This window comes from Arvicola amphibius, chromosome 4, assembly GCF_903992535.2.
Source record: "Arvicola amphibius chromosome 4, mArvAmp1.2, whole genome shotgun sequence".
NCBI lineage: Eukaryota > Metazoa > Chordata > Mammalia > Rodentia > Cricetidae > Arvicola > Arvicola amphibius.
Window position 1 is genome coordinate 102,642,400 of NC_052050.1, and position 26,754 is coordinate 102,669,153.

General features: G+C 40.9%; 1 protein-coding gene and 1 pseudogene across 1 annotated transcript in view; one reads left to right on the top strand and one right to left on the bottom strand.

Moving 5' to 3' along the window:
* Positions 1 to 26,754, top strand: part of Bmerb1 (bMERB domain containing 1) — a 103,586-nt gene that overhangs the window by 42,685 nt on the left and 34,147 nt on the right. Inside the window, exon 2 of the mRNA XM_038328247.1 lies at positions 19,309 to 19,432. Within this exon, the coding sequence (XP_038184175.1) occupies positions 19,309 to 19,432 (124 nt within the window). The remainder of the gene's footprint in view (positions 1 to 19,308; positions 19,433 to 26,754) is intronic.
* Positions 22,429 to 22,889, bottom strand: LOC119813115 (annotated as a pseudogene).

Consider the following 26,754-nt stretch of genomic DNA (forward strand, 5'->3'; position numbering starts at 1 on the left):
CCCTGCTGAGCTATCTCACTGGCCCTGTGTATGTATTTCTTCATTTCCCAGCCTGAAGCTTTTACTCTTGTTGTGGAGCCTCAAGGCTGGTTACTCATTTGTTTAGAGGCAGGTTCTCACCATAGAGCTCAGATTGATTTCAAACTCTGTAGCCTAGGCTGGAGTTGAACTCTCAATCCTCCAGTAACAAGTACTTGAGTCTGGGTTACAAGTGTATACCTCATCTGGCTATTTGCTTTTTCTGTGATCAGATTGGGCAATACTATTCATCTGGCCTCAAGTTCACTGATTTTATCCTGATGAGCATACTGTTGAGTCTTTTAATTTAATACGGGTGACCTTTTAATTTTGATTGGGTGTTTCATTTTATAATTTTCTTGTTTAAAAGATACAGGGTCTCACTCTGAAGCCCAAACTGGGTTTGAACTCACTAAGTAGTCCAGGCTGGCCTTAAACTCATGGCAATCCTCCTGTGTCCTCCTAATGAGTGCTAGGATTGCAATCGTAAGCCACCAATCTGGCTTGATTTTTTAAAAAGTCTCTTTCTGGAGATTATTTGTGAAAAATTTCTAGTTTTTCTTTTGTTTCAAGAAAACGTGTAGGTCTTTTGTGTTGGTGCACACCTTTAATAAGGAGGCAGGAGTGTGTCTGAATTTGAGGCCGGTCTCTCTGCTCTGCTTAGAGAATTCTGGACCAACAAGGACTACACAGTATGATCTGTCTGAAAACAAAAAACAAAATAAACCATTTGGACCCTTTCTGTGATTCAGCTAGGCTGACCAGACAATAAGCTCCCACATCCTGCATCCTTCACTTCCCTAATGCACAATCTGCATTAGGTGGGGTTCTCTAAAGGAACAGAGATGATAGAGTAATGTAATATATATGCATTTATGAGAGAGGCTTACAGGGTGTGGTCTGAACAATCCAGTAATTTTTAGCTGCCTCCTGACTAAAAGGCTGAGGATCTACAATCTGTTCTGTCTATGAGACTGGATGTCTCAGTAGTCCCAGTCTGGTGCTAGAGCCCTAGGTAAGTCCTAAAGAGCTGCTTGTTTCCAGTCTAAATTGGAATCCAGAAGAAACAGGTTCTGATACCAGTGAAGGGATACTGTGGGAGCAGAGTACATAAACTTGCCAGACAGAAGAGAGCAAGCAGGCAAAAAACAGGTTTCCCGCTTCCATGTCCTTTTATGTGACCTGTTTTAGGGTGAGTCTTCTTTCTTCACACGATCTAGATCTAGTGTGGCTCTTGCACTTCCAAGAAGCTAACCAAGAAAAATCCCTCCCAGGCATGTCCAGCTCCTTGGGTCTTAGTGATTTCCAGATGTAGTCAAGTTAACAACCAAGATTAGTCATCACAAGTCTTCTTCTTGTCAAGTTGACACACAATCACATCTCCTTATGTCATGGTTAATTTCCAAGTGAAAACAATAATCAAGTCATAATGGCAGCCAGGGATGGTAGAGAGACCCTGTCACAAAAATCCAGAACAAAAGTGTGTGTGTGTGTGTGTGTGTGTGTGTGTGTGTGTGTAAGAAGAAGAAAAGGAAGCAGCTGTTGCTTTCCACACTTAACAACAGGGAGCTAAATTCTAATTCAAGGGTATTTGGAAGCAGCAGTGACTTCTGTGTCAGTTTCGCACTTGGAGGAAGGAGTCACCTCCTGGCACAGATTGAGGTGACTTCTAGGGCCCCCCATGTTTAGGGGGATTTGAGAGGGGCTTAAAATAGCATTCATGGCTCATTTTCCAATTTATAAAATCAGTGCAGGTAAAATTGGAGCACCATTTATTGCATTGATTATGGGTCTTGTGTGGAGTACTAGTATGTCAAGATTTGCATACATTACCTGTTATTCTTCATAAGAATTCTATTAAGAAGGCTCTGGTATGTGCTAATCCCAAAGATGGGAGGAGAAAGACCACCAACCTAAATCATCATGGTCAAATTAATTAAAGCAAGCAATTAATTAAAACAAGCTTTTTTATTCTTTGTGCATGGGGTGTCTCTCCCTAAAGCTGGGGTAGAGGATTTCCAAATCATGGATTTGGCAAGCAATATAGGTGGGATTACAGAAGCAGAGCATAACAACACAATCATAACAAGGTGGCCACAAGCTTTTGAAACAAAGATAGGGTCACAAGATGGTTATTATAATTCTTCACAATCCCAGGGAACCTAGACAACAAAGAGGACCTTAAGAGAGACAAACATGGGTCTAATCTACATGGGAAGTAGAAAAAGACAAGATCTCCTGAGTAAATTGGGAGTGTGGGGATCATGGAAGAGAGTAGAAGGGGAGGGGGAGAATGGGAAGGCAGTGAAGAAAAATATATAGCTCAATAAAATCAATTTTTAAAAATGTAAGATAAAAATGGTTACTATAAGATGCTTTCTAAAATGGAGACAGGCTTGTTCCTCATTCCCCTTGTCTTAAGTGTTCTTGTCAAATTCTTGTTAGGGGTTTAGCATTCTTTATCTGGGGGTGGAATATGACAAAATTTGTAACACATCAAAAGATGCATGACCTGTTTATAAATTATACCTGTTTAGTTAACATAGAAAGGCCATTTTAGTCTTGGTATGCCAATAGGTACTAAAGGTAAAGCCGTTTTGTCCCCTTTGCCAGGGTCCTGCTGATCTAACATTCCAGCCTTCTGTTAAGGATAAAGGTGTGTAGTCTCTAAACTACTTCCTGCTGGTATTAGGACACCATTGTCAGGGCCCAGAAAGATGGAATGTTAGTCAAAGACCAGGAGGGGATTAGGGTGATGGGACATTCATCAGAAGCAGCTGGTTTGTTGAACAGCTGGAGAGAGCAGTCATTTTTGCTTTTGGCAAATCTGGGACTTTCCAGTTTTATAGGACTGTCTGGGACTGGTGTGGTTTCGAGCACTTTTAGTCTGCGACTGATTTCTACATGGTGCCTACCAGCTGAGTGGAGCTCTGCCAAGACAGATACAGAACAGGGGTAGAAAGTAAAGTTTAGGAACTTAAAGGAAACATATTTGGAGCATCCCCTTCAGGAATAGGCAGTAGGCAGGGAAGCTTAGACTGCTGATTGATAGGAATCTTGTCTGGAATCCATCTGGCCTGTGAGAGATGCATCCAATTCTTATGCCTTTCTTTACTCCATGACACTTACACTGTGATGTTTGTGATCTGTACTGAAATTCACATTGTAGAGGAAAAAAGCCAACTGGTGTCTGCAAACAGCCAGAATTGTCAGGCAGTGGTGTCACACGCCTTTAATCCCAGCATGCACAGGTAGGCGGGGCTTTGTGAGTTTGAGGCCAACCTGATCTACAGAGTGAGTTCCATGACACCCAGAGTTGTTTTACACAAAGAAACCCTGTCTCTAAAAAACAAAAGACAAACATAGCCGGTATTGACTTGTGCATCTGAGTCATAGCAAGAACTGTGGCTCTGGGTTACAAAGCATGAACACTCTATTTAGTCTGTGCAGAGGGCTGGGTAGACAATGGGACAGAAATGTTTCTAGCATGATGAGGCACATCTTTAAGTCCATATTTAGAAGGCAATCAGAGGGAATCTTAAATCTTAAACTTGTGACTGATAATAGTAGCAGTTACCAGGGGTTGATTAATAACATCAAAATTCTATTGATTAATGTTAAAACTTTGAACTTTTGAAATTCTAGTATAACAATAGCATAGAATAACTAATATTTCTATATTTTAAATCATTTTCTTAAATCCTCATAATTTAGACTTTATATTTTTAGATGTTTATAATGTATATAAACCTTAAGTTTTTTAATCCAGTTAATAACCATTAGATATACATAAGTGGTTAATTACTGAGAGCACCCTTTGCAAAGCAAGTCCCTTTAAATAGTGAGAGTTACATCTGGAAGCAGTTTGTCCTGTAATATAAAGCCTGTTAGTCACGCAAACCTGTCAGGAGACCTAAGAACTATAGAAAAACAAGGTCTGCTTTCTTCTTCTTCTTCTTCTTCTTCTTCTTCTTCTTCTTCTTCTTCTTCTTCTTCTTCTTCTTCTTCTTCTTCTTCTTCTTCTTCTTCTTCTTCTTCTTCTTGGCATGGCCATGGATCCTGTTTTAATTTTGATTTTTTTTTTGGTATTGACATAGATCCTGTTTTAAATTTTGATTCTTAAATTTTTTTGGTTGAGCTATAAATTTTTCTTCACTCCCCCACCCCTTTTTTCTCACCTCCCCTTCTACCCTCTCCCATGGTCCCCATGCTCCCAATTTACTCAGGAGATCTTGTCTTTCTCTACTTCCTATGTAGATTAGATCCATGTATGTCTCTTTTAGGGTCCTCCTTGTTGTCTAGGGTCTCTGGGATTGTGAATTGTAGGCTGGTTTTTCTTTGCTTTATGTCTAAAAGCCACTTATGAGTAAGCACATATCATATTTGTCTTTCTGGGTTTGGGTTATCTCACCTAATATGAGGTGGTTTTCTAGATCTATCCATTTGTCCGCAAATTTCAAGATGTCATTATCTTTTTCCACTGTGTAGTACTCCATTGTGTAAAAGTACCACATTTTCCTTATCCATTCTTCAGCTGAGGGGCATCTAGGTTGTTTCCAGGTTCTGGCTATAACAAACAATGCTGCTATGAACATAGTTGAGCACATGTCATTGTGGTACAATTGAGCATCCTTTGGATATATACTCAAAAGTGAAATTGCTGGGTCTTGAGGTAGGTTGTTTACTAATTTTCTGAGAAACAGCCATATTGATAGTCAAAGGGGCTGTACCAGTTTGCACTCCCACCACAACCTCTCCAACATAAGTTGTCATCAGGTGAAAGATGGAATCTCAGAGCTGTTTTTGATTAGCATTTTTCTGATGGCTAAGGATGTTGAGCATTTCCTTAAGTGTCTTTCAGCCATTTTAGATTCCTCTGTTGAGAGTTCTCTGTTTAGGTCTTACCCCATTTTTTTAATTGGACTATTTGTTCTTTTGATGACCAATTGAGTTCTTTGTGAGTTTTTTTTTTTTTTTGATTAGCCCTCTGTCCAATGTGGGGTTGGTGAAGATCTTTTCCAATTCTGTAGGCTGCTGTTTTGTCTTGTTGACCATGTCCTTTGCTCTTTGCTTTACAGAAGCTTCTCAGTTTCAGGAGGTCCCATTTATTGTTTATCTCAGTGTCTGTGCAACCAAGGTTATATTTAGGAAGTGATCTCCTGTGCCAAGTGTACTTTCCACTTTCTTCTATGAGGTTCCATGTTGCTGACTTTATTTTGAGGTCTTTGATCCATTTGGACTCAAGTTTTGTATATGGCAATAGATATGTATCTATTTTTGTTCTTCTACATGTTGATATCCAGTTATGCCAGCAGGATATGTTAAATATACTTTCTTTTTTCCATTTGATATTTTTTGCTTTTTGTTGAAAATCAGGTGTTCGTAAATGTGTGGATTGATATCTGGGTCTTCAATTCAATTCCATTGATCCTCCTGTCTGTTTTTATGCCAGTACCAGGCTGTTTTCAGTATTATAGCTCTGTAGTAGAGTTTGAAGTCAGGGATTGTGATGTCTCCAGAAGTTCTTTTATTGTACAGGATTGTTTTGGCTATCCTGGAGGGGGGTTCCATATAAAATTGAGTATTGCCCTCCCTTCTTCCTCCCTTCTTCAGGGCCATAAGATTCCCCCAGCTCAGCCCATTTGGGTGCTGGGATGGGGAGGTGAGCACAATCAGATGGGAGTTCCTTTGTTTCAATAGCCTGCCTGCTGCAGGGCAGACCTTTTGTCTCCGAGGTCCCTAGCCACCTAGGGGCTCTGATCCTGTACCAGAAGATCCATCAGAGGGGTGAGTGAGTTCCTGACCCACAGCAGAAGCCCGGGAGATGGAGCACAGACATTCCTCAATCCCCTATACTTCCTGGTCATCCTGAAGGGGCTACTCTCCCCTGCTACTTCCTCCCTCTTCCTATCTCATCCCATCTTGCACCCAGGAAACACCTCCCTTCTTCCTTCCTTCTTCATGGCCATAAGATTCCCCCAGCTCAGCCCCTTCGGGCGCTGAGATGGGGAGGTGAGCGCAATCGGGTGGGAGTTCCTTTGTTTCAATAGCCTGCCTGCAGCAAGGTAGGCCTTTTGTCTGTGAGATCCCTGGCCACCTAGGGGCTCTGATCCTGTACCAGAAGATCCATCAGAGGGGTGAGTGAGTTCCTGACTTGCGGCAGAAGCCTGGGAGACGGAGCACAGACATTCCTCAACTCCCTATACTTCCTGGTCATTCTGCAGGGGCTACTCTCCCCAGCTACAGCCTCTCTCTTCCTATCCCATCTCATCTTGCACCCAGGAAACTCCTCCCTTCTTCCTCCCCTCTTTGGGGCCATAAGATCCCCCAGCTCAGCCTGTTTGGGTGCTGGGACAGGGTGGTGAGCGCAACCCGGTGGGAGTTCCTTTGTTCCAATAGCCTGCCTGCAGCAAGGTAGGCCTTTTGTCTGCGAGGTCCCTGGCCAGCAAGGGGAACTGATCCTGTACCAGAAGATCCATTGGGGAGCATTCGGAGGAAGAGATGGGCAGGCACCAATGCAAGAATCCCTCCAACAATCTGAAAAACAACATGAAAACACCAGAACCCAGCGAACTTACAACAGGAGGACTTGAACATCCTAATCAAGAAGAAGTAGAAAAAACTGACTTTATGAAAGTGATAGAGTCCCTTAAACAGGAGGTGAAAAACTCCCTTAAAGAAATGGATGAGAATAATAACAAAAAGTTTGAAGAAATGAGTAAATCCATAAATGATATCCTAGGAAACCAAGAAAAAACAATCAAACAGATAATGGAAACAGTTCAAGACTTGAAAACTGAAATGGAGGCAATGAAGAAAACACAAACCGAGGGCTGGCTGGATATGGAAAATCTAGGTAAACAAACAGAGACTACAGAAACAAGCATAACCAACAGAATACAAGAGACAGAAGAAAGAATCTCAGATTCTGAAGACACCATATAGAAAATAAACACACTGATAAAAGAAAACAGCAAACCCAACAAATTCTCATCACAAAACATTAAGGAAATCTGGGATACAATAAAAAGACCAAACCTAAGAATAATAGGGGTAGAAGAAGGAGAAGAATTACAGCTCAACGATCCAGAAGATATATTCAATAAAATTATAGAAGAAAACTTTTCCCAACCTAAAGAAAGATATTCCTTTGAAGGTTCAAGAAGCATACAGAACACCAAATAGACTGGATAAAAAAAAATCCCCTCACCATATAATAATTAAAACACAAACATACAGAATAAAGAAAGAATATTAAGAGATGCAAAGGAAAAAAGTCAAGTAACTTATAAAGGTAAACCTATCAGACTTACACCTGACTTCTCTATGGAAACCATGAAAGCCAGAAGATCCTGGATAGATGTACTGCAGAAACTAAGAGACCATGGATACAAGCCCAGACTACTAGACCTAGCCAAGCTTTCATTCACTATCAATGGAGAAAACAAAATATTCCAGGATAAAAACAAATTTAAACAATATGTAGCCACAAATCCAGCCTTACAGAAAGTAATAGAAGGAAAATCACAAACCAAGGAGTCCAACAACACCCACAATAACTCAGGCATCTAGCGACCCTTCACCAGCACAACTCAAAGAAGGGAAACACACAAACTCTACTACCAAAAAAAAAAAAATAACCGAAGTTAACAACCACTGGTCATTAATATCACTTAATATCAATGGACTCAATTCACCTATAAAAAGGCACAGGCTAAGAGATTGGATACGAAAACAGGATCCAACATTCTGCTGTTTACAAGAAACACACCTCAACCACAAAGACAGACATCTACTCAGAGTAAAGAGTTGGGAAAAGGTTTATCAAGCAAATGGAACTAAGAAACACCAGATGTGGCCATACTAATTTCTAACAAAGTTGACTTCAAACTAAAATCAATCAGAAGAGATGGAAAGGGACACTTTATACTCATTACAGGAAAAATCCATCAGAATGAAGTCTCAATCCTGAATATCTATGCCCCTAATATAAAAGCACCCACTTATGTAAAAGAAAAATTACTAGAACTCAAGGCAGCCATCAAACCATATAAACACTAATAGTAGGAGACTTCAACACTCCTCTCTCACCAATGGACAGGTCAATCAGACAGAAAACTAACAGAGAAATAAGAGAATTAATGGAGGTAATGAATCAAATGGACTTAACAGACATCTATAGAACATTTCACCCAAATAAGAAAGAATATACCTTCTTCTCTGCATCTCATGGAACCTTCTCAAAAATTGACCACACACTCGGTAACAAAGCAAACTTCCACAGATACAAAAAAAAAAAATTAGTAACCACCTGTGTCTTATTGGATCACCATGGAATAAATTTAGAATGTAACAATAATTCTACCCCCAGAATGCTTACAAACTCTTGGAAGCTGAACAGTCAACTACTGAACCACCCCTGGGTCAGGGAAGAAATAAAGAAAGAAATTAAAGTCTTTCTTGAATTAAACAAAAATAAAGACACAACATACCCAAACCTATGGGACACTATGAAAGCAGTGCTAAGAGGAAAGTTCATAGCTCTAAGTGCCCACATTAAGAAAACGGAGAAAGCTCACATTAGAGACTTAACAGCACAGCTGAAAGTTCTAGAAAAAAAAGAAGCAGATGTACCCAGGAGGAGTAGAAGATTGGAAATAATCAAACTGAAGGCTGAAATCAACAAAATAGAAACATAGAAAACAATCCAAAGAATCAATGAAACAAAGAGCTGGTTCTTTGAGAAAGTCAACAAGATTGACAAATCTTTATCCAAATTAATCAAAAGGCAGAGAGAGAACATGCAAATTAACAAGTTCAGAAATGAAAAAGGGGACATAACAATAGACACTGAGGAAATACAAAGAATCATTAGGTCTTACTACAAAAGCTTATATGCCACAACGTTGAAAAATGTAAAAGAAATGGACTTGTTTTTAGATAAGTACCATTTACCAAAATTAAATCAAGACTAGGTGAACAATTTAAATAGACCTATAAGTCATGAGAAAATAGAAGCTGTCATAAAAAAACCTCCCAACTAAAAAAAAGCCCAAGACCTGATGGTTTTAATGCAGAATTTTATCAGAACTTCCAGGAAGAGATGATACCTATACTCCTTAATATGTTTCACATAATAGAAACAGAAAAGTCATTGCCAAACTCTTTTTACAAAGCTACAGTCACTCTGATTCCAAAACCACACAAAGACCCAACCAAGAAAGAGAATTACAGGCCAATCTCACTCATGAACATCAATGCAAAAATTCTCAATAAAATTCTGGCAAACAGAATCCAAGAACACATTAAAAAAATTATCCATTACGATCAAGTAGGCTTCATCCCAGAGATTCAGGGCTAGTTCAATATATGAAAATCTATCAGTATAATCCATCATATAAATAAACTGAAAGAAAAAACCATATGATCATTTCATTAGATGCAGAAAAAGCATTTGACAAAATTCAACACCCCTTTATGATAAAGGTTTTGGAAAGTTTAGGGATAGAAGGATCATACCTAAATATAATAAAAGCAATATATAGCAAGCCAACAGCTGATGGAGGACTCTCATTGGCTAATAAAGAAACTGCCTTGGCCCATTTAATACGCCCACCTTTAGGTGGGTGGAGTAGACAGAACAGGAAAAAGGAAGTGAGGTAGATGGCTCAGTCAGATGCCACGCCTCTCCTAAGTTAGGCAAACCGCCATGCCTCTCCTCAGGGAGACAGATGCGATGAAGCCAGCCTCCAGGTCAGATATGCTGAATCTTCCCCGTAAGACACCACTCGTGGCGTTACAAAGATTATTAGATATGGGTTAATCAAGATGTGAGTAAGAGGCTGAAACTAATGAGCCAGGCAGTGTTTAAATGAATACAGTTTGTGTGTTGTTATTTCAGGTAAAGCTAGCCGGGCGGCCAGGAGCCAGGCGGGACGAAAAGCAGGCCTGCCTGCAGCTCCACGCTACAAACAGCTAATATCAAATTAAATGGAGAGAAACTCAAAGCCATTCCACTAAATTCAGGAACAAGACAAGGCTTTCCACTCTCACCATATCTCGTCAACATAGTTCTTGAAGTTCTAGCAATAGCAATAAGACAACATCAGGAGATCAAGGGGATTCAAATCAGAAAGGAAGAAGTCAAACTTTTGTTATTTGCAGATGATATGATAGTGTACATTAGTAACCCCTGAACCTCTACCAAATAACTCCTACAACTGATAAATACCTTCAGTGAAGTGGCAGGCTACAAGATCAGCTCAAAAAAATCAGTAGTCCCCCTATACACAAAGGATAGAGAAGCAGAGAGGGAATTCAGAGAAACTTCACCTTTTACAATAGCCACAAATAGCATAAAGTAACTGGGGTAACTCTAACCAAGGAAGTGAAAGATCTATTTGACAAGAACTTTAAGGTATTGAAGAAAGAAACTGAAGAGGACACCAGAAAATGGAAAGACCACCCATGCTCTTGGATGGGTAGGATCAACATAGTAAAAATGGCAATTCTACCAAAGGCAATCTATAAGTTCAACACAATCCCCATTAAAATCCCAACAAAATTCTTCACAGACATTGAGGGAACAATAATCAAATTTATTTGGAAAAACAAAAAACCCAGGATAGCCAAAACAATCTTATATAATAAAGGAACTTCTGGAGGCATTACCATCCCTGACTGCAAACTCATTACAGAGCTACAGTAATGAAAACAGCTTGATACTGGCATAAAAACGGAGAAGTCGACCAATGGAATCGAATAGAAGACCCGGATATTAACCCACAAACCTATGAACACCTGATTTTGGACAAAGGAGCTAAAAGTATACAATGGAAGAAAGAAAGCATCTTCAACAAATGGTGCTGGCAGAACTGGCTGTCAACCTGTAGAAGAATGAAAATAGATCCATATCTATCACCATGCACAAAACTCAAGTCCAGGTGGATTAAAGATCTCAATATCAATCTGAACACACTGAACCTGATAAAAGAGAAAGTGGGAAGTAGTCTGCAACATATGGGCACAGGAGACCACTTCCTACGTATAACCCCTGTGGCACAGACAATGAGGGCAACATTGTATAAATGGGACCTCCTAAAACTGAGAAGCTTCTGTAAAACAAAGGACACTGTCATTAAGACAAAAAGGCAACCTACTGATTGGGAGAAGATCTTCACCAACCCCGCAACAGATAAAGGTCTGATCTCTAAAATATATAAAGAACTCAAGAAACTAGACTTTAAAATGCTAATTAACCCAATTAAAAATGGGGTGCTGATCTGAACAGAGAATTCTCAACTGAAGAAGTTCGAATGGCCATAAGACACTTGAGGTCGTGCTGAACCTCCTTAGTGATCAGGGAAATGCAAATCAAAACAACTTTGAGATACCATCTTACACCTGTCAGAATGGCCAAAATCGTAAAAACACCAATGAAAGCCTTTGCTGGAGAAGATGTGGAATAAGGGGAACACTCATCCATTGCTGATGGGAATGCAGACTTGTACAACCACTTTGGAGATCATTGTGGTGGTTTCTCAGGAAGTTTGGGATCAACCTACCCCAGGATCCAGCAATACCACTCCTGGGAATATACCCAAGAGATGCCCTAGCATACTACAAAAGCATTTGTTCAACTATGTTCATAGCAGCATTATTTGTAATAGCCAGAACCTGGAAACAACCTAGATGCTCCTCAATGGAAGAATGGATAAAAGTGTGGAATATATACGCATTAGAGTACTACTCAGTGGTAAAAAAAAAATGACATCTTGAATTTTGCATGCAAATGGATGGAAATAGAGAACACTATCCTGAGTGAGGTAACCCAGACCCAAAAGGATGGATTCTAGGCATAAATGAAGGACATTGAGCCTATAATTCATGATCCTAGAGAAGCTAAATAGGAAGGTGAACCCCCCCAAAAAAAAAACATGTAATTATCCTCCTGGATATTGGAAGTAGACAAGATTTCCAGGCAAAAATGGAGATCTTGGGGTTGGGGGTGGGATGGGAGGGTTAAGGGGAGATGGGGAGAGAGAAGTGAGAAGGAGAGGATGGGGACAATTTGGGAGAATGGGACAGTTGGGATGGAAGAGGAGTGGATATGGGAGCAGGGAAGTATATATCTTAATTAAGGGAGCCATTTGAGGGTTGGCAAGAGACTGGACTCTAGAGGGGTTCCCAGGTATCCAGGGAGATGTCCCCAGCTTGTTCCTTGAGCAGCTGAGGAGAGGGCACCTGAACTGGCCCTATACTATAGCCACTCTGATGAATATCTTGCATACCACCATGGAACCTTCATCTGGCGATGAATGGAGATAGAGACAGAGACCTACACTGGAGCACTGGACTGAGCTCCTAAGGTCCAAATAAGGAGCAGAAGGAGAGAGAACATGAGCAAGGAAGTCAGGTCCGCGAGGGGTGCGCCCACCCACTGTGACGGTGGGGCCGATCTAATGGGAACTCACCAAGGCCAGCTGAACTGGGTCTGATGGAGCATGTGATCAAACTGGACTCTGAACGTGGCTTACATGGAGGGCTGATTGACAATCCAAGGACAATGGCACTGGGTTTTGATTCTGCTCCATGTACTGGCTTTGTGGGAACCTAGTCTGTTTGGATGCTCACCTTCCTAGACCTGGATGGAAGGGGAAGGACCTTGGACTTCCCACAGGGCAGGGAACCCTGACTGCTCTTTGGACTGGAAAGAGAGGGGAAGGGGAAATGGGGGGAGGGAGAGGAAAATGGGAGGAGAGAAGGAGGTGATAATTTGTAATAATTAAAATAAAATAAAATAAAATAAAAATGAGTATTGTTCTTTTGAGGTCTGTGAAGAATTTTGCTGGATTTTGCTGGGCATTGCATTGAATCTGTAGATTGCTTTTAATAAGATTGCCATTTTTACTGTGTTAATTCTATTTACCCAAGAGCATGGGAGATCTTTCCATTTTCTGGTGTCTTCTTCAATTTCTTTCTTCAAAACTTTAAAGTTCTTGTCATACTGGTCTTCCACTTGTTTGGTTAAAGTTACTCTGAGATATTTTATGCTATTTGTGGCTATTGGGAAGGGTGATGTTTCTCTGATTTCTTTCTCAGCCCACTTATCATCTGTGTAAAGGAGGGCTACTGATTTTTTGGAGTTGATCTTGTATTCTGTTACGTTCCTGAAGGTGTTTATGAGTTGTAGAAGTTCCTTGGTAGAATTTTTTGGAGTCAGTTGTGTAAACTATCATATCATCAGCAAACAGTGAGAGTTTGACTTCCTCTTTTCTGATTTGTATCCCCTTGATCTCCTTTGTTGTCTTATTGTTCTAGATAGGACCTCAAGAACTATATTGAATAGATATGGAGAGAGTGAAAAACCTTGTATTGTTCTTTATTTCAGTGGGATCACTTTGAGTTTCTCTCTATTTAATTTGATGTCTTCTGTATATTGCCTTTATTATGTTTAGGTATGTTCCTTGTATCCCTGCTTTTTTCCAAGACCTTTATCGTGAAGGGATGTTGTATTTTGTTACAGGCTTTTTTAACATCAAATGCATCAAATGAGATGATATTGTGCTTGTTGTTTTTTTTCCCTTTGTTTATATGGTGGATTACATTGACAGATTTTCATATGTTGAACCATCCCTGCATCTCTGGGATGAAGCCGACTTGGTTATGGTGGATGGTTTTTCTGATGTATTCTTGGATTTGGTTTGCCAGTATTTTATTATTTTTGCATCAATGATAATGAGTGAGATTGGTCTGTAATTCTCTTAGTAATATCTTTATTATAATAAATTAATAGTAAGTTATTATTATTATTAAATGGCTTTAGTATCAGGGTAATTATAACCTCATAAAGAGTTTGGCAATGTTCCTTTTGTTTCTATTGTGTGGAACAATTCGGGGAGTATTGGTATTAGTTCTTCCTTGAAAATCTTGTAGAGTTCTGTGCTGAACCCATCTGGTCCTGGGCTTTTTTTTTTTTTTTTTTTTGGTTGGGAGACTTTTGATGACTGTTTCTATTTCTTTAGCGGTTATAGGTCTGTTTAATTTGCTTATCTTGTCTTGATTTAACTTTGGTAAGGATATTTATCCAGAAAGTTGTCCATTTCCTTTAAGTTTTCCAATTTTGTGGAGTATACGTTTTCAAAATATGACCTAGTGATTTTCTGTATTTCCTCCATGTCTATTGTTATGCCCCCTTTTTGTTTCTAATTTTGTTAATTTGGATATTCTCTCTCTGCCTTTTGTTTAGTTGGGATGAAAGTTTGTCTATTTTGTTGATTTTTTCAAAGATTCAACTCTTTTTCTCATTGGTTCTTTGTATTGTTTTCTTTGTTTCTATTTTTTTGATTTCAGCTCTCAATTTGAGTATTTTCTGCCGTCTAGTCCTCCTGGGTGAGTTTGCTTCATGTTCTACAGTTTTCAGGTGTTCTGTTAACTCATTAGTGTGGTATTTTTCTAGCTTCATTATGTAGGCATTTAGTGCTATGAATTTTCCTCTTAACACTGCTTTCATTGTGTCCCATAAATATGTGTATGTTGTGTGGTCATTTTAGGAAGTCTTTAATTTCTTCCTAGACCAATTATGATTCAGGTGAGCATCGCTTAATTTCCATGTATTTATAGGCTTTCTGGAATTAGCGTTGCTGTTGAATTTGAATTTTAAGCCATGGTGATCTGATAAGATACATAGGGTTATTCCAATTTTTTTGTATCTGTTGAGGTTTGCTTTGTTACTTAGTATATTGTCAATTTTTAAGACCATTCCATGAGGTACTGGGAAGATATATTCTTTTGTGTTTGGATGGAATGTTCTGTAGATTTCTGTTAAGTCTATTTGAGTTATAACATTTGTTAGTTCCCTTATTTCTTTGTTAGTTTTCAGTCTGACAGACATGTCCAGTGGTGAGAGTGGAGTATTGAAGTCTCCCACTATTAGTGTGTGGGGTTTAATATGTGATATTTAGATGTGTTTCTTTTATATGAGGGTATCCTTGTATTCAGGGCATAGATGTTTAGTATTGAGATTTTCTCTCGAATTTTTTTCCTGTGGCTAATATGAAATGTCCTTCTTTGTCTCTTTTGATTGATTTTAGTTTAAAGTCTATTTTATTAGATATTAGATAGCTACACCAGCTTGTTTCTTAGGTCCATTTGACTGGAAAAAATTTTACCAACCCTTTACTCTGAGATGATGTCTATCTTTGAGGCTGAGGTGTGTTTCTTGTATGCAGCAGAAGTATGGATTCTGTTTTCATATCCAGTCTGTTAGCCTGTGTCTTTATATAGGTGAGTTGTGTCCATTTATATTAAGGGATTTAATGATCCGTGATTGCTATCTCCTGTTAATTTAGTTTTTGTTATTGGTGATGTTAATTTGTGTGTTTTTCCTTTCTTTGGGATTTGCTGCTATGAGATCATCAATTGTCTGTGTTTTTGTTCTTCCATCTCTTCGGTTGTAGTTTTCCTTCTAGTACTTTGTATAGGGCTGGGTTTGTGGCTAGGTATTGATTAAATCTGGTTTTGTAATGGAATATCTTGTTTTGTCCTTTTATGGTGACTTGAAAGTTTTGCTGGGTATAGTAGTCTGTGCTGGCATCCATGGTCTCTTAATGTCTGCCAAATGCTTAACCATGACCTTCTGGCTTTCATTGTTTCCAATAAGAAATCAGGTGTAATTCTGATAGGTCTTCCTTTATATGTTACTTGGCCTTTTTCCTTTGCAGCTCTTAATATTCTTTCTTTATTCTGTATGTTTAGTGTTTTGATTATTATGTGGCGAGGGGACGTTTTTCTTTAATCCAGTCTATTTGGTGTTCTGTATGCTTATTGTATCTTTATAGGCATACCTTTCTTTAGGTTGGGAATGTTTTCTTCTATGATTTTGTTAAATATATTTTCTGTGCTTTTGAGTTGAACTTCTTCTCCTTCTTCTATACCTATTATTCTTATAAGGGTTTGGTCTTTTCATGGTGTCCCATATTTCCTGGATATTTTGTGTTAAGCTTTTGTTAGATTTAATGTTTCTTTAACTGATGAGTCTATTTTCTCTATTGTATCTTTAGTGCTTGAGATTCTCTCTTCCATCTCTTGTATTCTGCTGTTCATGCTTGCATTTGTGGTTCCTGATCATTTTCTCATGATTTCTGTTTCTATAATTCCCTCAGCTTGTGTTTTCTATTTCAGTTTTCAAGTCTTGAATAATTTCTTTCATATCTTTTAGTGATTTTTCTTGATTTTCTTTAAGGGATTTACTGATGTCTTCCAATTTTTTTGTCTTTTCCTCCATTTCTTTGAGGGAATTTTTTATTTCCTCTTTAAGAGTCTCAAACATTCTCCTGAAGTCATTTTTTTAGGTCCTTTTCTTCTGCTTCAACTCTATTTGGTTGTTTAAGTCTTGCTGTTGTAGGGTCTCTAGATTTTACTGGTGTTGTGTTGCTCTTTGTGGTGTTGCATGTGTTCTTACCTTGTCTATTCTTCTTTTCCTCTAATTGGTGTGGTCAGGGTTGTCTGTGACTCTGGTGATTAATATTCTAGGTGCCCGTGGATCCAAGGCTCAGAAGGTTGTTCCTCATGGTGCAGTCATTGCTACAGTTCTAGTTATCCTGTTGATCACTCCATATTCCTGGAGACACTTGGAGCTCCTGGGGGTTGCTCCACTCCCATGGAGTTTCCTGTCTCAGGCCTGCTCTGTTCTAGGTTGTCAGCTCATACCTGTTTCTGTAAATGTCCCTGGTTTGGATCCGCTCCTGGGAAGGTCCCTGGCTTGGGGTTGGTCCTGCAAAGGTCTCTGGCTCCAACCTACTTCCTCAGATGTCCCAGACTCAGATGTGCCCAAACCTGCAGAGGATCTGGCTCGGGCTTACTCCCTCAGAGGTCCCAGATTCATGCCACATGGTATGTTTTTTGTATGCAGCAGAAGGATGGATTTTGTTTTCATATCCAGTCCGTTAGCCTGTGAGTTTTTATATATGAGTTGAGTCCATTTATATCAAGGGATATTAATGATCAGTGATTGCTAGGTCCTGTTATTTTTGTTGTTGGTGATGCTGAGTGTGTTTTTCCCTTCTTTGGGATTTGTGGCTGTAAGATCATCTATTGTCTGTGTTTTTGTTGATGTAGCCAACTTCCTTGGGTTGGAGTTTTCCTTATAGTACTTTGTGTAGGGCTGGGTTTGTGGCTACGTATTGGTTAAATCTGGTTCTATCATGGGATATCTTGTTTTGTCCATCTATGGTGATTGAAAGTTTGGCTGGGTATAGTAGTCTGTGCTCACATCTGTGGTCTCTTAATGTCTGCATAACGCTTGACCAGGACCTTCTGGTTTTCATTGTTTCTATTGAGAAGTCAGGTGGAATTCTGATAGGTCTGCCTTAATATGTTACTTGACCTTCTTCTTTTGCAGCTCTTAATATACTTTCTTTATTCTGTATGTTTTTTTGTTTTGATTATTATGTGGCAAGGGGATTTTTTTATTTAATCCAGTCTATTTGGTGTTCTGCAAGCTTCTTTCTTTAAGTTGGGAAAGTTTTCTTCTATGATTTTCTTCTATGATTTTGTTGAATATATTTTCTATGATTTTGAGTTGGACTTCTTCTCTTTCTTCTGTCCCTATTAATCTTAGGTTTGGTCTTTTCATGGTCTCCCATATTTCCTGGATATTTTGTGTTAAGCTTTTATTAGAATTAATGTTTTCTTTGACCCATAAGTCTATTTCCTCTATCTTATCTTCAGTGCTTGAGATTCTCTCTTCCATGTCTTGTATTCTGCTGTTTATGCTTGCATTTGTGGTTCTTGATCATTTTCTCATAATTTCCATTTCTATAATTTCTTCAGTTTGTGTTTTCTTTATTATCTCTATTTCGGTTTTCAAGTCTTGAATCGTTTCTTTCATCTGTTTGATTTCTTTTTCTTGGTTTTTTTTAAGGGATTTGTTGATTTCTTCTAATTTTTTGTCTGTGTTTTCCTCCATTTCTTTGAGGAAATTTTTCATTTCCTCTTCAAGGGTCTCAAACATTCTCCTAAAGTTATTTTTTAGGTCATTTTCTCCTGCTTTATCTGTATTTGATTGTTAAGTCTTGCGGTTGTAGGCCACTAGTTTTATTGGTGTCATGTTGCTCTTTGTGGTGTTGAGTGTGTTACCATCTTTTCTTCTGATTGGCTGCGTCTCTGGTGATCAATCTTCCAGGTGCCAGTGGATCCAAGGCTCAGATGGTTGCTCCTTGTGGTGCAGTCAGGATTATGGTTCCAATCACCCCAGAGGTCACTCCGTGTTCCTGGAGGTTGTTCAGCGCTCCTGGGGTTCGCTCTGGAGTACTGGGGGTCATTCGGGCCTGTTCCTATATAGGTTGCTTGCTCCTGCTGAGATCGCTGAAGTCGCTGCCTTGGGCCTGCTCCTGGAGGAATCACTGGTTCAGTCCCGCTTCTGCAGAGGTTGCTGGTTCAGGCCTGTTTCTGTAGATGTCCCTGGCTTGGGCCCAGTCCTGCAGAGGTCTCTGGCTTGAGCCTGCTCCCTCAGAGGTCCCGGACTCGCACCTGGACCCACAGATGTCTCTGGCTTGGGCCTGCTCTGGCAGAGGTCACTGGCTCAAGCATGCTCCTGTGGAGGTTGCTGCCTCGGGCCTGGGCAGGCTCCAGCTCAGGTAGCTGGCTCAGGCCTACTTGGCAGAGGTCGCTGGCTCAGGCCTGTTCCCACAGAGGTCTCTGGCTCTGGCTTGCTCCCTAGGCAGTCCCTCCTTTGTACTATTCCTGTGAAGGTTACTACAGCAGGTACATGCAGTATAGGGGAGTGAGCTAGGAAAATACAAAATGCTTTTTTACAAGCTGCTTCCTATGTAACTAATCCAGGCCTGTGAAAGAAGAAGCATACCTTATCTCTAATCATGTATCAGAGGCTCCCCTTTCTCTTCACCTCATTATGCTGGGACACAAGTCACGTTTAAACCCTAGCACAGTGGGTTTCCTGGATTTGGAAGGATCCTTCTCTCTCACACGCTGTCAGCCCAGTTCATGTCTCTGCCCCTGTGGTGTGTTATGGCTGCTGGGGCTTGGCTGCTCCCCAGAGCAATAGCATAATTTTCCCTGTAGAAATTCTTATTTTTTGGAGACAGGATCTTACTGTGTGTTCCAGATGGAACTCGAACTCACAACCCTCCTGTCTCCTGTGCGTTCCAGATGGAACTCAAACTTACATCCCTAGTATCTGGGATGAAGAAACATACCCCCATGCCTGGTGGGAATTTTTGAAAGCCCTCATGGCATTAGCGTCCTGACACCAGTTTCCTGTTCACACAGGCCAGCTGGACATCATCTCCATGGCTGAGACCAGCATGATGCCAGAGGAGATCGAGCTGGAGATGGTGAAAATCCAGCGTCTCCGTGAAGTCCTGGTCCGTCGAGAGTCAGAACTCAGGTTCATGTGAGTGAGTGGGGAAGCAAGGTAGAGGTGTTTAGGACGGAAGTGTCCTGAAGAACAGGGTGACTGAACATCATGTACTAACACTGAGCCCTGACAGGCACCAAGAAAACACCTCATGGGTACCACATGTTCAAGGAATTAAACTCAGTTTTCTTCCTTCCTTCCATCCCTCCCCCCCCCTTTTTTTTTTCTTGGTTTTGGTTTGTTAAGACGGTTTCTTTGCGTAACCCTGGCTGTCCTGGAAATTACTATGTAAATGAGGCTGGCCTTGAATTTAGAGATCTGTGTGCCTCTGCCTCCTGACTGCTGGGATTAAAGGTATTGCCACCATACCTGGCTTAAACATGGTTTTCTTGATTTAAAAAAGTTTAAGGGAAGAAAGTAGAAAACCAACAAATTATAAAAATACATTCTGGTTTCTTTGGTGAGGGTAGATAGGGTTGGAATCACCATGGAAGATTTATACAGGTGGTACCTACAGTCTTCTCTTTCAGGTTCCTGGGACCCTTGAGAAATTTGTCTTTGTGTTGGGCAGTGGTGGCACATAGCTTTAATCCCAGCACTTAGGAGACAGAGGTAGGCAGATCACTGAGTTTGAAGTCAGTGTGGTCTACAAAGCAAGTTCCAGGACAGTCAGGGATATACAGAAAACCCATTTCAAAAAAAATAAAAATAAAAAAATAAAAATAAACCAAAAACCAAAAGAAAGAAAGAGAGAAAAGAAGAAGAAAAGAAAGACATTTGTCTTTATGTTCCAGCTTTGCTATTTTAAGTGGGAAGTACCAGAAACTGGTTAGTTATGGTATTTCTCAAAAGCTTTTCTCTCCGGCCTGACATGTGATAGATGCATTTTGTTATATTGAGAAACTCTTCTAACTTCCCATCTCCTTGGGCTTGAGCTGGCTGGCTTACCAGCTCACAAGTTAACCTTAGAATGTTGACAATGTAGGGCCCTATGGGGGGTGCGATGACAGCTACACCCCATGAAACTATGAAGGCATGTGTACACGTAAGTGTGCACATGCAAATGTGTATACATACCAATGTGTGTATGCACACATGTGTGGGGAAAGGCAGTTTCTTATTTTGAGTCAGCAGAAATAGTAAGCTAAGGTTTGCTGTGGGAACCAGCAGCAGCATTCCAGGGAAATGGTGTTATCAGGATGACTAGTCTGTGAATGCACAGCTTCTTACTTGTTCTAAGGAGATGTGGTATGATGATTAGAGGTAAGCTTTAAATTATCTAAAATACGTATAAAATATATGCTTTGCTCAAATATTAATCTGATATGCAAAAAAGAACCTTAGATTCTTACTAGAACCTAAAGAAGTGGGTATTGTCATCTATTTCTTGTTTTGTTGTGGGACAGTGTCTCATTATGTATCCCAGGCTGGCCTCTCAGGTGTTGGTTGAGTGCCATGAGTACCACCATGTCCACCTGCTAAACAAGGCCCCTGGGTTGAGTTCAGGCTAGCTTACTTCCAAACCCACATCTCTTTCCCTGTCACTCATTAGGGTGGGGTACCCACAGGTGCTGCCCTCACGTGCAGGAAAGGAAGTGAGTTTAGGATCCCTGGGGAAGGAGCAGGGGGTCTCCCAGGAGAAAAGATATCTTTAAAAACTGTTTGCTGTGATTCTTAGATTCTAAATGCTCATTGTGTGCTCCCTTGGTCCTCTGCTCCTGGCTCCAGGTCCCCTCTCTTGCCCTCTCTCTTCTCTCATTCTTCTCCCTGCCCCCATGGCCTGGTTCAGTCTGGACCCTTCCAGATATCTCTGCTGAACTCTCCCTCATATCTACTACAATAAACCCCTTCTCCCACCATGTGTTGAGTTGAGGGTTCAGAGCAAACACAAGTTATATTGGACAGTGTCCTTTCTTTGGACAGAAACTGTGTTGGCAGCTTTCTGTTATGTCAACAAATACCTGGGATAAGTGATTCATAAACCGAGAGGACTCTCTGGGCTCACTGTTTCAGGTCTGTAATCAGTTGGTCTCACTGTTGTGAGCCTGGAGGAAGCAGAATACCCTGGAAAGGAAGAAGGAAGAGATGGGGGTCCCAAAATCTTCTGCTAAAGAATTCCCCCCATGGCCTTCTTCTCACTAGGTCCCACCTCTTAAAAGTCCCCACTGCCTTCTAAGAGTACCATCCTGGAACTATGCCTTTAACACGTGGGCCTGTGGGGGACATTCTAGATCCATGATACAGTGATGCTTTGGGACTTGCAGATCATAGTGTGATGTTCCTGCTACCAAGCCTTCTCCACTATAGCAGGCTGCATCCACAAACAGGAGCCCACATAAGACCCTCTACTCTCTTTTTTTAGAATAACAAAAAATATTTTACTAAAATATAAGATTTACAGAAGTTTCCAGATAAGCCATACAAAATGGTCACAAGCTTTTCTTCTTCTTCTTTTTTTTTGGGGGGGGGGGAGGAAGGATGAGGCAGAGAATCTACACTTGACAGCAAAGTCACAATGTTATTAGTGAGGGCTTTGATGTTTATTTTATGTTGCCATTTTGGTTCAGACAATCAAGGTTGTCCATCTACAGCGTCTAAAGTTAGACTTGGCTATTCTAAAAAACTGGTTAGCTGCATTTAACCACTGCAATTAGATCCCATAAGAGGGGCAAGGAGAAAGGAAAACATAAAATTAAAATAAAACTTTTCCCCTAAAAATAAAATAAAAACACCCATACCCCTGGCAGCTAACCCTGACAACTGCCTTCATTCACAGTGCTTTGTACTTAAACCATGATGGGGAAATGAATCCAAGCAGAGCCACTGCTTCCAACACTTCACAACTTCTAGCCTCTGCTCATGCTTTACAACAGTGAATCAGGACAAAAACTAGATTTGCTAATGTGCATGTCATCACCAAAGATGAAGGTGCCTGGGCTTTTATTCTGTAATGTTTCTAAGACTGTGTCCATTAAATGCAACAAAAAAAGGAAGAGTCTTGGCAGAACAGAAGTGATGGACACTCGATCGACTTAAATATTATTCACGGCATACAGCCTAGCCCATGTTCTCGCTGTTCCTATGGTGTGGGCTTCATTGGTCTTCCTTCCACTGCTCGGCTACATCATTTGCTAACGGATCATCTGGATTAGGAGCACTTAACAAAGCCTGGATTGATAGCAGAACTGTGCGAATCTGCAGTGTTGAGGACCATTTATCTTTCAAAATATCTAAACATATTCTTCCCATCTTGTCTACATTAGGATGATAAATTTTGGTCCTGAAAGGTACTTTAGGTGCTGCCATTGGGTATTCCTCTGGAAGGAATAGTTCAAGTTTAAAAGTCCTTTCCTCAAAGGGGGAATCCTGGGGGCCAGCAACGACCACATGAAAATAACAGGATTGCTCTTGTCTGGTTCTGTTTTAATGCCAGGAACTGGTTCTGCCAGCAAACACTGGGTTTCCTTGATGATCCTGTGGGCAGCCCGGCCATCTTGTCAGAACCTGAGTTCGGCCTCTGCTCTTGTCTCCTGCTCCGCTCGCCTCACGCCAAGAACCTCTACTCTTTATTGTTGTTTTTTCTTTTTTTTTTTCCTGCCAGCTATTTTGTCCTAACAGGAAAAATAAATATGACACTCACAATAGTGGTATTTTTTAATCATCCTGGGCCCTGGCAAAAACCAAGTGCTTCCTAACAGGGTATATCAAGACAGCCAGGCCCATGCAGTCAAGTTATACACCACAGTCAGGTTCATAGGCCATTATCAGATGCATAGCCTGATCATAAAGGTACTTGGGTGGTGTGTGTTTCCCAGTCTGAGCACCCAGCATGTCTTCTCTGTATCTCCCTTTAGCTTGCCCTCTGGCTTTGACCCTACAAAGTGCCATTTTGAGATCTCTTTGCTGAGGTTTGTTAATCTTTATGAACTTTCCCTCTAAGAAGTCAGGGAGCCCCTAGGTCTCAGAGGATCTCCCCACAGCAGTCAACAGGTAGCTGGGGGCTAATGGCTGGGGCTGTCCTCTCCAGGACATGCTCATCTCTCCCATCCTGTCTGCTGCTACAACCTCAGGCACATTCTCTTGCCCTTCATCCCAGCCAGGGATTAATCACATCATTGACTTCTAATAAAATAAAATAAAAAAAAAGCTGCCTGGTTCAGCTCTCTGTCTTATATCCCTCCCTGTTCCTGCTGTTTATCTAGGTTCCAGAAAATTAAGTTCCCTCAGCCTCCCAGTGGGCCGAGCCACTTATCTCCACTCTGCACCTGCTAGTTGGATTTTCATAAAAGATGTGTGGGCTGCCTCTCAGCTTGCTCCATGTGGTGGCAGCTTTTCATGGCATCAGGCAAGGAAAATGATAGAACAAAGGGTACATCTCAGGAGTGAGGTCCTGGCTTCTAGTATTTCCCCAGAACCACTTCATTTAAGGACATGAGGTTTGAGGAAGAGCTCAAGTCTTAGGAATCAGCAGAGATCCCAAGAGGGGCAGAAGGTAGACACACTGTAGATAGCAGCCATGCTTAGGGAAGATTCTCTGTGCATTGATGTATTAATCTTCATCACAACTCTTGTGGAGGTTTGAAAGAAAATGGCCTCCAAAGGGAGTGGCACTATTAGGAGGTGTGGCCTTGTTAGAGGAAGTGTGTTACTGTTGGGTGGGCTTTGAGGTCTCCTTTCTTGAGCTTCCCTCAGTGTGACAGTCAGTTGACTTCCTGCTGCCTTCTGATCAAGGTGCAGTGCTCTCAGCTCCAGCACCACGTCTGCCTCACGCTGCCATGCTCCCTGTCATGGTGATAATGGGCGGAATCTCTGAAACTGTAAACTAGTCACCCTAATCAAATGTTTTATTTAAGAGTTTCTGTGGTCATGGTATCTCTTCACAGCAATAGAAACCCTAACCAAGATACCTCTAGAGGCAGATGATGTCACAAACTCATCTTATACATGAGAACCTGGAGCACAGAGAGATCAAGTTACTTGTTCAAGCTTGCGTGGCTTCTGATAAAATAGATGATAGTGGTATAAGCTCTCTGGGAGTGAGTGTAACCAGCCCAGCAGGTCAGTTATTCAGGGTCTGAAGAGGCGCTATCTGAAAATACATGGGTGAGAGAGAGAAACAAGACCAAGCAAGATTCAATTGTCAAGGTCTCCGTTTATTGAAGCAAGCTTTTAGTCTTAAATAGTCCTGGTAGCTCAGTAGCTATGCAAGACAGTTGCAAGGTCAGCGGTTAGAACACCTGCGGTTAGTGATAAGCAGCGAACAAAGGGGGCGCTCTGTGGTGCCCCCCCCCCCCGAGCTTGAGTCTTAAAGATTAGCACTCAATGTTTTAGTTAACTTTAAGTTTTCTGTCTCAAGGTTTTTACTTCAAGGCCCTGTGAGAAAGGAGAGGCCTGAAATGGCCCCTGACAAGTGAGGGTAGGGACAAATCATTGGTCTCAATCCTTGAACTTCTCAATGGTTTTAGGTCTAGTTTCTTTTTTAATTTACTTTTATTTTACGTGCATTGATGTTGGGTCCCCTGGAACTGAAATTACAGACAGTTGTGCATTGTCATGTGGGTGCTGGGAATTGAACCCAGATCCTCTGGAAGAACAGTCAGTGCTCTTAACCACTGAACCATCTCCTTCAGCCCCAGGTCTAGTTTCTATTACCAACTGTGTGGCCTAGATTCATCCCCAGTTCCTCTCGCTGACTAGAAGTCCCACCTCTTCTCTCCTATCTGGCTGTTGGCTGTTCAGCTCTTTATTAAACCAATCACAGAGATACATCTTCACACAGTATAAACAAATTTTCTGCAACAGGAGATTGTGGGATGGGTTTGGGTGGGGCGAGGAGAGAAATATCCCTTGCCTAACAAGCCCTTGGTGTTCCAGCTTCATGGTCAAGCAAGGGTCAGGGGGCCATGCTTCTCTCAGGTAACTCCAGGTTACCATAACTTGTTTCAGGCCTGGAGCTGTGATCCAGGGTAGGACCCTTTTGTGGTCAATTCCTGAACCCCAAAAGTTGTTCCAGCACTTGGGAGGCAGAGGCAAGAGGACAGTGTGAGCTGGAGGCCAGCCTGGTAACTTAGTAAGACCCTTCTTTCCACCCATAAACCATCTCTCCAGTCTTTGAACCGGGATCCTGAACATGCTCTACCACTGCACTGTGTCCTGCACCCAGTTGATTTTGTTGTTAAGCTGGTCTTGCTATATCACCAAGGGAGAAAAGAACATGGAGAGAGAATTACCCTACAGAAATTCTTACAGACGAGCAACAGAAGGAAGACTCCACAGTGCTCATAAAAGTCAAAACAAAATCAGAAGCAGCTCAGATCTTATAGCAGTGGAAAGCACAAATTGATTATAGCCTGGTTATATGGTGAAATAATATACACTCATGCATACACACCAGCTTCAGGAATGCACAGGGTACACAGTAACATGTTTGGTGCAGAAACACGAGGACCTCAGGTTAATCTCCAGAACTGACATAAAAAAGGGGGTGCATGGTGGTGCTGGTGGTGGTTCTATGTCTATAATTCTAGCCCTGGGAGGTTGAGACAAGAGGAGAGTTACTAGTCATCCAACTTAATTTAATCAGTAAGCTCCAGGTAAATCCGAGAGCCTGTTTCATAAAATAAGGTGGATGGTATATGAGAAAGGACACCTAAGGTTCCCCCTGGACTTCACATGCATACACAGATTCAAATTCACAAAAACAAAAATACATGATAGGTAAAAGACTTGTATAAAGATGGAAATTCACAAAAATCAAAGACTATAACAATACAGGCATTTAATATGGACATCACATAAATAAAATTTACATAAACAATTTAACAGCTCGCTGTACCACTTAGCTCTAAGGAAATAAGGGAGCTAGGAGGAGACAGGGTGCAATGTTTTAAGCATCACAGAGCAGTTACCCTGGGGCAGGGTGCCAGCCCATTGTAGTTCTGTGACTCCACCGACTATATGCTTTCTGCCTCCTTTTGTGTATAGTTTACAAACACAATTTCCTCAACTTTTAACATTTTTAGTAAAATTAGCATAAAACTTTCTCTTAGCCATTTAAGAATGTACAATTTGGGGCTGGAGAGATGGTTCTGTGGTTAAGAGCACTGACTGCTCTTCCAGAGAACTGGGATTCAATTCCCAGCACCCACATGGCAACTCGCACCTGTCTGTAACTCTAGCTCCTGGGCTTCTGACAACCTCACACAGATATGCATGTAAGTAAAATTCCAATGAACATTTTATTAAATGTTCATATTATAGTTTATGGCAAGGGGGCTGTCTTTCTCCAAATAAATATAATAATAAAAAGAATATATAGTTTATGGCTGGGGGCTGCCTTTTCCAAATAAATGGATCTG